At 37.8% G+C, this 12,273-nt stretch overlaps 1 protein-coding gene across 1 annotated transcript; it reads left to right on the top strand.

Moving 5' to 3' along the window:
- The first annotated feature begins 398 nt into the window (after positions 1–398).
- LOC143721582 (beta-1,4 N-acetylgalactosaminyltransferase 1-like) lies at positions 399–11,971 on the top strand. The gene is made up of 12 exons (XM_077212117.1): positions 399–457; positions 5,032–5,163; positions 5,281–5,319; positions 5,454–5,582; positions 5,680–5,786; positions 6,045–6,082; positions 6,261–6,441; positions 6,618–6,704; positions 6,790–6,971; positions 7,848–7,991; positions 10,039–10,267; positions 11,545–11,971. The coding sequence occupies exons 2-12, from the start codon at positions 5,045–5,047 to the stop codon at positions 11,724–11,726; spliced, it is 1,437 nt and encodes a 478-aa protein (XP_077068232.1). The 5' UTR covers positions 399–457; positions 5,032–5,044; the 3' UTR covers positions 11,727–11,971.
- Positions 11,972–12,273: the final 302 nt, after the last annotated feature.

Raw genomic sequence — 12,273 nt, 5'->3', positions numbered from 1 at the left:
AAACACATTTTCCCCCCTTCGGTCTGGTTCAGTTTCGTTATGATAGAACTGTAGCAATAAATTTATTTTGAGAACTAGTAGAATGTATACATTAAATTTTCATTTGCACGTTTTCAAAAAACCCAGAGATTTGTTGAAGAACTGACTGAGCTTCTTTTCTATTAATATTCCTGGAGGTGAAGAATAAGACAAAAATGATCAGATTCACCCAGTAGGCTTGTGTTATAGGCTATGCACTATATAGCCAAACTGCTTTCTGGCTCCTGCCTGGCCAACCCCACTGAGATAAAAACAATAAAGAAAAGTGGATGACCCACTGCATTTTAGCTATACTTGTTGGGTGAGTTCAGAGAATTACTGTCATTTCCCCCTGTATAAACCCGTTGAACTGCAGCCTTTATTGCCTCAGTTACAGCGTCCGTTCTCGGAAGAAAATAATTTTCCGTGTGAATTTAAGGTGAGTTTCTTTTCTTAATAATTTGTCAGTGCAGCATGACCTATAGGCCTATCATCTTCAATAATTACTAATTAGATTATTTGTAAATATTTAACCTAAGTAAAAAAGTATATAATTAAGTCAAATTAGTTTAGTCATTTGTAATTTGCTCATGTAGGCTACAGTGGGGTTTGAAATTGGTGATGCTTACGATGTGAAAAATGTAGGTAATAATGCTTTAGTTTTAGTGATTTTTCAGTCTACTAAAATCTACCCTACCGTACCCTACGTCGATTTGTAGGCTATTGGTTAAAATCAATGGAGAATATCCTGTTTTTCCGTGGGTGCTCGGCGCCTATATGGGCACAGGCTATAGGGTTGCGACTGTGTATGTGAATTCATTTGGTGCTTCTTTTTTGCTATGGAAACCCTTGTTTTGAGGTGGTCAACAGAAGGAATAAAAGAAGAAAACATATTTTTATTAGGCTACGTTTAGAACCAATTTCTCAAAAAAGGCAAATGCTGTAATAAAATAAAAGGTTATTGATGGGATTTAGACAAACTCAATGTTAAGGATTTAGATATCTTATGAATAAAACAATGTTCTAAAATGTTTTCGATTTGTACAACAGATGTTGCAGAAATATTGTGAAAATGTGATCAATTATTTTCCGTTTGAAGCAATTGTTGTCGTCCCACATTAGAAAAGGTTAATTGTTTTCAAAAAGAATAGCATGTTTTGACTAAAGTGGGACAGGCATGTGTTATATATTTATATTTTTATATATATTTTTTTATATATGTCAGGATTCAGATGTTCTCGTAATTAGCTATTGAATTAGCTATTCAGCAATAGCTATTATTGATTTCACTGCACTGACACTAATGGATGATAAGTAAACTTGACTTTAGTTAAATAATGACATCAATGTGTTCTACAGGCTGCCTTATAGCTGAACTGAACTAATTTCATTTCATAATTGATTAAGACAGTAGTTGAATTGAACGGAATCAACACTCAACTGACTTCGGCTGAACAATGACACTTCTTTTTAGAGCTGCTTTACAGTAGAATTTAATTCAAATATAGGTGACATTTACCTTTGAGTACAATATATGAAAAATCTGACTTTATAAGGGAACATATAGATTTCATAATGATAGAAGGTGTTGGTTGATAAATTAGTTTGGCTTCATGAGTGAAATATGCAACAAAAATTCAGAATTGCAAAAAGTGTCTCAGGTTACCCTAATTCACCCTCCGTAAGGGTGCTTTTACACTGGGCTCGTTTGCTGCGGTCGGAGGCCGAGCGCGATTGTTCACGACGCCCCCCGCAACGTTGGTCTGGTTTCACACTCAACTTGATTCTATCGAACTCTGGTGCGTTTGCGTGCATCTTACGTCATTGGAAACGTGCACGGCGCATGATAGAAAACACGACGTGGGTCAATATATTGTGTTTTTTTATTAATTTGGTGCTATTATGCATAGCTGAGCAAACAACACAGGTTTACTGTGTGTGTGTGTGTGTCGCATAAGCTGTCTTTCCGCTGCTTGCAAATGGACTCTTTTGAGGAGACAGTGGATTTCCATTAATTTGTTGCCCTGATTGCACGCACTATGCGCGAATACACTGCAGACTCACTCTTGCTCGTATGCAAGGTAAATCTACATCCCTTACGTGTGTTTTATTAATCGGCTAAAACGCATTCGCAGGTTACTTTACTTCCTGAACAAGTGCGCACCCGAGTCCGTGTTGCTTTCACATACACGCGAACCGCGGCACGGTTCGGGAGCAACCGAACTCAGACCACCTCCTCCAGGTAGTCTCGGGTTCGGTACCCCAGTGCGCACCCGGGTCCCATGACAGCGTTCACATTAGCGATTTTTCATGCGAACCGTGCCCCGTTCCGAACTAAACTGCCAGTGTGAAAGCCCCCTAGTCATCCAAAACAGTTTTGAGGTTAATTTATCTAATTTAATGTCTAGTGAGACATTGTAGGCCTATAATATGTTTTAATTTCTGTCTGTTTGTTAATTAGGGATTTGTGAAAATATAAGTTTTCATAGATTTGTTGTTTGTTTTCAAGTAAAAAGATGATTTCTATTTTCTAAATTAACCTAGGCGAATTGAGTTAAATCATTCAATTAGAATATGGGCAATTAAATATGTAAATATTCATATGTCTGTGTATAATTTTATACACACAGACACATGTAAATTCTTTAAAAGTTTAGCAGGGGAATGTAGGGACTTGATTTTATGTCCATGGGTAATTGATTGGATTATGTGATCTGTGGCTTGCTATATTGCTGATGTTATGTGAGTGACAAGTTGCCCCACCCTCACACCAGTAAACCCTTAATCAGCCAAAAAAATGATATGTTAGTTTGATTAAAGATTGCATTTTGTTTAAATGATGTGCACTGTAAATTATTTATAACAAATAACCAATGTTTAATAAAATAAGAATTGTCAATTTACATTCCAGGGAAAATGTGTGCAGATGCAAATGCTTCTGTGTTTCAAATAAATCCAAATAATCCACATATGTACCATGGATGAAACCCATGAGGATTTATTATACAGATGTTCCCTCTAATAGTAGAATAATGCTATCATTATTATTATTATTTGTGACAGCGCCACCAATTCTACTCCAACAGAGGAGACCAGATTTAAACCTGAAACAAATAGGTCAGGTGCATAGATGGAAATGATTCAGTTTTAACCCTTTCACGCATAGAGGTCACTCAGTGGACAGCTATTCACAAAGCATTTTCTTGTATACCGGTATGCATGGGTTTTGGTGGCATAGTTCCACATCAACCTCTACAGTGGACACTAGTGCAACATCCTGTACATTGCCACCAAGTAGCAAGCTGTTGTATGTGGATTTTTTTTTCTCCAAGCAAAGATAGAAAATGGACAATCAGAAATGCCAAGTTGCTCCGAAACATCAATGCATCTCTTATAACCTAGGAGACTTTTGCAGGTAAAAAAAGATTGTAACAGAAACCAGGTGACACAGATGATGATTAACTAGACAGATGGAACAGATGATGAACTAAATGAAAGAAACCATTGAAGCAGATGAGTGGGGAAAACAGAACAAAGGAAGTCATGTGACTAGTGGGTGACTGTGACACTAAGAAAGCGTATATTTAACGTAAGTTTTCTACGTATTGATTTTATATTGAGAGGAAATTCTGATTAATGATCTCTTCTACATTAACATCATGCATAGGATATATTTCAGCTGCATTTCATACTATTACTGACTTTTGTTAATACTTCATCTGCAGCAACTTTTTGTTTTGTTTTCCTCCTTTTCTCTTTCTCTCTCTCTCTCTCTCTCTCTCTCTCTCTCTCTCTCTCTCTCTCTCTCTCTCTCTCTCTCTCTCTCTCTCTCTCTCTCTCTCTCTCTCTCTCTCTCTCTCTCTCTCTCTCTCCCCTGCTTCAGTCATGGTTTCTTTGCCAGATTATTGCTTGCCACATCATGTTTGTGGAGTTATTACTCATCTGTGCAACTCTGATTCTTGTGAGTCTTTATCTTAGTCGAGTCTGTTGTGTCGTGTCTCTTTCACCTGCTTTCTGTCCGGCAGGGGTGATTCTAGGATTTTCATTTTAGGGTATGAAAAAAAAAAAGTAACTCTTTAGTTTAGGGTCCATTTCTCACTATTAACAAGTTGCTTATTAACATGCATATTGGGCTACTAGGATATCGTCTGCTTATTAGTAGTTAGGGGGTTCGGGGACATGCTTTCAGAGAAAATTGATTTCTCTTATGAAGCCTACATTTGTGCATTTTAAGATGTTTTGAAGGCCAATAAAATGATATAACAATAGCTTTAAACCATGTCAGTGAGCAGAAGACTATTTGTCAATACCTCTCTCCGCCATCACTCTTTCTTTTTCTCTCAGGTTCCTTATTCTGCCCTGTCTCTTCCCCTCCTAAAGCAGAGGGTTTTTTTAAAATTAACTGAATACTACAAATTGTATTATATTAATTCTCAATATGTAGTCTGTACATTCATTATTAACCTTGTGCCTAATATGATGAAAATGGCTTTGTTATTGTTTTTTTTGTCCCCTCACAATAACAGACTGCCTACATTGTGACTGAATACATTCCGTTAATCTGCACCTCTTGCGTTTGGTGCTCTCTGACAATATTTTATAGTTTTTTACATGATTTTATATGATGTTATTACTTGGTTTGTTAAATACACACGGTATTGCAGTGTTATTACTGTATTATGTTTAATACAGTGTCTATTTAGTTAAAAGCAAAAATGCACACTGTCGACCCAAGTAGACATCTGAAAATCTCTTTGAAACATCTTTCATGCCCCACGAGCAATAAAAACATATAAGGAAAAAAAAATCATGTCTGAGATTGTCATAATTCATGCATGAAAGGGTTAATGTTTCCACATTAACGTAAGATGCGCAAGGTATCTGTCATTACAAAACAAATTGCAATTATGTTCTTCACCATTTTTTTTGGTTTTCAGTTATTTAGTAATTTATATTACATTTTAAAAGTATTACATTTCACTGCAATTTACTGTTAACACATCTTCCTTTCAGATAATCTCCAGAAATGAACTTTCTCCTCAAGTTATTCCTGATTGTGCTCAGTATTACTGCATTGGGTAGTTACAGTATACAACATGGATTTCTGGATGTTACAGATGTCACAAATAGACTGTTTCCATTAAGGTATGACCCTACAACAGTGTCTCTGTCATATTTGTTTGTCAGTTTTCAATTTGGTTGTTCTTCCTCTTGTGGCATTAGAAAAACCATTTCAAGGGGTGACTTTTTTTGTCTTTTTAGCAAAAGGTACCTCCAACATGGGGTCTTTCCTAAACAAAGGTCAGTGGTTGGTTATTTATTCAGAATACTATACTTGGTCTCTGTAACATATTACTTCTGTATCATTTTAAATAATGTCTTATCTGTGCAATGTTTCCTTATTATTGCCCTAATTTTTTCAAATATGACTTTAGCATTGGGCCATTTCCCAGTAAAAATCGTTCGTCTTGTTCCTGTAATGGATTTACTATACTTGCGCCGAATGTGCAAGTGGGTGAACTTCAGAAACGTCGGTCGGAGGAATACCAGAAATACCAGCGCAGGTCAAAATTCTGCATTCTGGAACTGCATTCCAGTTCCTTCCGCTTAATCAATTTTGGTTTGGCTTAATTCTAAAAGTTCTAATTCTGTAATTCTTAGAATGGGGACAAAGATGGACTCACTTATACTTGCCCAAGCAAACTCGCCCCTCCAATATCCCATCCAGGGTTTCGAAGTGCCACCTCTTACAAAAAGAGTGATACCAGGTAAAACTCTTTTCTTCATGTAATACATGTTTCAGATCTCAGATGCGTTTACTTTAAGACACTCGATCTGTTATGTTAAACGTCATGTGTGCAACAACATGCAGACATTCTTTTAAAATTAGTCATTTACTTTCAAACTTAATTAGAAGATGAGATGTAAGTACCAGGTAAGAATGCACTTTCAAAGAATTTTAGAATTGTATTCGTCATTATTTACTCTTAATGTGACATGAATTGTCAAACTGCCCATATTCACAGGTTTGGCTCTGCATGCACAAAGAAGAAGACTATATAAGGTTTGTTTTGAAATTTGTGAGGTTCTTGGTGGTTCTCGGGTTTTATGTTCTCAGTAAAGGTCTGAGTTCTCAGTTCTCATTTTTTGAAATGCAAACTCAAGACAGTTTGTTACTTTCTTTGCAGGAGAAGTTTCCAGCAATGAGGCAATTAATGAATATCACCACTTTTGTGCAACAGGTGTCTTTGAGAGTGAAGAGTGGAGTGCTCTCAGTAGAGGATGTTCTGGATGGACAGCAGGTGGATGGACAGGGTCAGAGTGAATTGAGCATCTCATCTAGCAGCCTCACACAACTCAATGATCTGCTATCCAGAGTGACCTACACCAGCACTGTCTACCATGTCAAGACTAAAGATCTGGGTAATGTCTGCAGTGCCCCATATATCCATTAAGTTCAGAGAATGGCTGTGAGCTATAATATGTAACTATTGAGCTGTCTAATCCAGTTTACTTTGTTTTTTTTAGTTTTGAATTTACATTCAGCTTACCTTTAAAAAAAAAAAAAAATCCAAATTCACGTTTCCTTGTTTCCTTAGTTCATTTTTATTTTGAGCACTATGAGGCCATATTTCCCATTGTGATCAAGAGACCCTCAGTTCCTGTTTTGTACGACCCAGGGACAGGTAAGAACACAAAAAATAAATAAATACACACACACAAATCTAGATTTGGTCTAGTCAATGACCCTCCCCTTCTTTCTCAACTTAGATATTAACTCGCAGGTAACCATTACAACAAAGACCTTTCTGAGATATGAAGAGCTGAATATCCTCATCAACAGTATCCGACAGCTTTACCCCAAAATCAAGATCATTGTTGCAGATGACAGCCTGACGCCAGAAAATGTGACTGGCGACAACATAGAGCACTACATCATGCCTCCTGCACAGGTAAATACATTTTAAGGCCACAGTGACATGTAAGGGCTTTTCACACAGTGCTCAATCCCGTGTTATCGTCATTCTAAACCCCACTTTTAACCCCAGAGAGAGAATCTTTCGGCTCTGGAGCGGGGTTATCAATCACTGCTTTTGCGCTGTTAACTCTGCATTGCGGGGAATGATATGGGCTAGATCAAACGACAGCCAATCGTGTGCCTCATACTTATGTGCCTTGGTCATTTACGTAAACGTGTAATGGTGAACGTTATATAAACGGTTGTTTCAGTGTTTGAGGGGGAAAATGGCAAATGGAGACGGAAAACGCGTCAACTGGAGTAGCCAATAGCTGCTTTTCCACCATCGGGCCAAATTTTTTAAATTTTATTATTAATTTATGTTTTTATGACACTCAAATAGTGTGCTTCTCCAGCTACAGAGAAACTGATAGCCAGGCAACAGACAAGTGACCAATCATCAGTGGCGAAGTAACTACATTCATTCTACCAGCACACTCAGCCAAAAGTTTAATTGTACCGTGCCGAACCAAGCTCAAGTGGAAATATAACCGGAACCACTCTCTACCGTTCTTAGAACCATTCGAGCCGTATTAAGTGTGAAAATGCCTATATTACACTTTTACTGTAAAATGACTGAAGATGATATTAAACACAATTTTTAACAGAAGAGACTTTTAAACAATTATTTTGCAAGCATCACATTTTGGCTTTTAAATACACCAAAAATTGGCCTAATTCACTTCCATTGTATAGGTGCCTCACTAAAATCTTGAATTTGTCTTTTTCAAAGAAAATGAGGAGTTTAAAATTGCTTTTTGTGGCTGCCTACTGAGCTAAACCCAGAATTTCTCTTTATTTGTTTACTTAGGGCTGGTTTGCGGGAAGGAATCTGGCTGTTTCTCAAGTCACCACTAAATACTTCCTGTGGGTTGATGATGACTACATATTCAATAACAACACACGGATTGAAAGCTTTGTGGAGATAATGGAGAAAGTTGCAGAACTGGATGTGGTCAGTAAAGAGATATTTTTTTTTTAATAATGAACTTTGTGTGTGATATCTGTGTACAAACGTTTTCACTAACAAATTTTGATTAATCAATTTACGCAAAGTGTAGGAACAACTCAAACCACATATTTTGTGGCCACTCTCTCTCTTGGCCTTAAACGTGTTAGGATTACATTTTATACATAGATATTCTTAAATGTACTTCATTTTGTGTGTATATATGTGTGTGTGTATATATGTGTGTATGTATGCGTGTATATATATATATATATATATATATATATATATATATATATATATATATATATATATACACACTCACCTAAAGGATTATTAGGAACACCTGTTCAATTTCTCATTAATGCAATTATCTAATCAACCAATCACATGGCAGTTGCTTCAATGCATTTAGGGGTGTGATCCTGGTCAAGACAATCCCCTGAACTCCAAACTGGATGTCAGAATGGGAAAGAAAGGTGATTAAAACAATTTTGAGCGTGGCCTGGTTGTTGGTGCCAGACGGGCCGGTCTGAGTATTTCACAATCTGCTCAGTTACTGGATTTTCACGCACAACCATTTCTTGGGTTTACAAAGAATGGTGTGAAAAGGGAAAAACATCCAGTATGTGGCAGTCCTGTGGGCGAAAATGCCTTGTTGATGCTAGAGGTCAGAGGAGAATAGGCCGACTGATTCTGATAGAAGAGCAACTTTGACTGAAATAACCACTCGTTACAACCGAGGTATGCAGCAAAGCATTTGTGAACCCACAACACGCACAACCTTGAGGCGGATGGGCTACAACAGCAGAAGACCCCACCGGGTACCACTCATCTCCACTACAAATAGGAAAAAGAGGCTACAATTTGCAAGAGCTCAACAAAATTGGACAGTTGAAGACTGGAAAAATGTTGCCTGGTCTGATGAGTCTCGATTTCTGTTGAGACATTCAGATGGTAGAGTCAGAATTTGGCGTAAACAGAATGAGAACATGAATCCATCATGCCTTGTTACCACTGTGCAGGCTGGTGGTGGTGGTGTAATGGTGTGGGGGATGTTTTCTTGACACACTTTAGGCCCCTTAGTGCCAATTGGGCATCGTTTAAATGCCACAGCCTACCTGAGCATTGTTTCTGACCATGTCCATCCCTTTATGGCCACCATGTACCCATCCTCTGATGGCTACTTCCAGCAGGATAATGCACCATGTCACAAAGCTCGAATCATTTCAAATTGGTTTCTTGAACATGACAATGAGTTCACTGTAATAAAATGGCCCCCACAGTCACCAGATCTCAACCCAATAGAGCATCTTTGGGATGTGGTGGAATGGGTGCTCCATGCCCTAGATGTGCATCCCACAAATCTCCATCAACTGCAAGATGCTATCCTATCAATATGGACCAACATTTCTAAAGAATGCTTTCAGCACCTTGTTGAATCAATGCCACGTAGAATTAAGGCAGTTCTGAAGGCGAAAGGGGGTCAAACACAGTATTAGTGTGGTGTTCCTAATAATCCTTTAGGTGAGTATATATATATATATATATATGAGCTAGACGCTGTATCTGTATATTGTTTGAACTTGATTTCAGGACCGCACATGGTATTGCTTGAGGATCTTTCAACATGTTAGAGATGATTGTATGTTTGCAAACCATTTCTATATACAGTATTTTATGCAATTTACTAACTGCGGCATGTTGTCACTCATTTAGGATACTCCAAATTTATTAACACTACCACAAGGTTAAGAAGAATTTTGTGTGTATGCACATGTTGTGAATTATGTGGAAATTTTTCAAGAGAACTCCTGTGCGTAAACATGAATAATTCACAAAATCAATAGTGAATGAGACCAATTGTTCTTTCCCAGATATGGGAATGATTTTTGCTCCCTCACTTCAGCTTTGTATTAGTTTTTATTCTGACGGGATGCAGGAAAGATGATGTGTTTTCTAGCTATTAAACTGTTCAATAGAATGCAGTAATGAAATTCAGTGAAAATACATTTCAGGCGTAGGAACAGGTCTTCACTCGTTCTCTTTCCAGGTTGGTGGTGCAGTGGGAAAAAATCGGTTCTATTTCCGCCTTCATTACGAGGAAGGGGATGAAGAAGAGGGCGGTTGTCTCAGACGTTTTCATAGGAAGACCCATCAATCAGTCCCAGGCTTTAAAGACTGCTTCTTTGTAGATGGGGTCGTCAACTACTTCCTGGCACGGACAGATGCAGTGCGACGGGTTGGCTTTGATCCGTTTCTGAAGAGGGTGGCTCACACTGGTAGGTACATCTCGGGATTTCAGATTAAACTACATTATTCTCATTTCAGATTTTTACCTTATTTCATGCTTTGCACACTGATTGCCTGTGAAACTGGAGGTTTTCATATATAGGCTACAGTATTGTTCCAAATATAATTCCGAATATGTATTTCTTGGAAATACATCTGAAAAAATGGGGTCATCTTAAATTCAGGTTCTAGACTTTTACATGTCGTCAATAATACACCCGAAACAATAGGCATCGCTAAATGCGTGTAAAATCAGTGTACACCTCAGGACTAAAACGGGCCGCCCCTGTAAACTACCCGTCGTTTACGATGCCAAATGATGGCGAATGACTGTCCAGAACAGAGCATGGTGATAAACGCAGTGGAGTCATCAAACAACTCTCATTAAGCAGCCAAGAAATACAGTGTGTCAGTGTATAATGAAATAAGATGGCAAGCCCTAAAAGACAAGTCTTAAAAATGCTAACAGTCAAAGAAAAACTTAGCTACTGCGGTCCTAAAAGCGTCCGCTTAGAAGAAATTAACAGGCAAGTGTTTCAGTACATAGCCGAAAAAAGAAATGAGGGGCTGCCTATAAACAGAGCCTTCATCCAGCTGAAGGCACTGGATATCACCAAAGAGCTGAACTTATCCACCAGCGAGGATCTCATTTTTTTTTTCGGCTACGTACTGATACACTTGCCTGCCTGTCAATATTTTTGAAGCGGCCACTTTGATGCGGTTTAAGGATGATGGACAGAACAAAACACCAGCCACGAATTAGAAGTCTAAAACGAGAATTTTTAAAGAGAAATGTCAGAGGAGCTTGAGTTTGTTGCCCAGCCCTATTAGTCCTACGTCATGCGCAGGGTCAGAGGTCACTTCCGCCGGAACTAGAATCGCGACGCCCATTTCCGGAAGCATGTGATTATAGATTATAAAGTTATAATTATTTATATTTTTCTTACAAAGATGCATCGCTTTGGTTCAGAAGGTCTTTATTAACCCCTAGGAGTCGTATGGAATAGATTTGAGGAATGGATGCACTTTTTGGAGCATCAAAAGCTCTATTCACTCCCATTATAAAGCTTAAGAGCAATGATATTAAAAAATATATATAACTCAAAATTTGTTTGGCTGAAAGAAATGTCATATACACCTAGGATGGCTTGAGGGTGAGTAAATTATGGGATAATTTTCATTTTTGGGAGAACTATCCCTTTAAACTTTGTGAGGATATTTTTATGATTGCTCATCTTCTGCTGTCTCTCTCACATAAACCCCACAGAGTTTTTTCTTGATGGTCTCGGAGATTTGTTGATTGCCTCTTGCAATGGACTTTCAGTCGGCCACCAGAAGAAGCGCAAACAAGGCAAATACAGTCAATTTAGGTCTCCAGGACGAAATGATGGCAAAAAGAAATTGGCCCATCATTACTTCAAGAATTATTTGAAATGTATCAAGTACTGAGAGACTTTTGAGAAGAAAGGTGATCATTCACCCACAGAGAGCAAACAGAATTTTAATTATTGTCGAAGTGATTGAAAGAATGGATATGAGGAATGTTCACATCAGAAGTGTTTTGGTGTATAAAAGAGTAGTGAAATTGTATGACATTTTACTTGCATTTTAATACAATCAGCCATTCAATCAGTGGAATCAACCATCAACAAAAAAATTGAACCAAGTTTTTGTCTTCAGGAGGAGAACTGATTTAAAGGGATAGTTCACCCAAAAATTAAAATTCTGTCAGTATTTATTCACCCTCATGTTGTTACAACCTCGTAAGACCTTCGTTCATCTTCGGAACACAAATTAAGATATTTTTGATTAAATCTGAGAGCTGGATCACTCCTCCATAGGCTTCTAAGGGATTGAAACTTGCCAGCCCCAAGAAGTTATTAAAGACATTGTTAAAATAGTCCTACAATGTAGTCACAAAAGTGTAGTCACAAAAGTGTAGTTACAAAAGTGACTACAGTGGCTCAATCTTAAGTTTATCAAGCGACGAGAATAC

Source organism: Siphateles boraxobius, unplaced genomic scaffold, assembly GCF_051911475.1.
Source record: "Siphateles boraxobius isolate OS27281-9 unplaced genomic scaffold, OSU_SipBor_1 66, whole genome shotgun sequence".
Lineage (NCBI taxonomy): Eukaryota > Metazoa > Chordata > Actinopteri > Cypriniformes > Leuciscidae > Siphateles > Siphateles boraxobius.
This window is presented reverse-complemented; position numbering and strand designations above follow the sequence as displayed.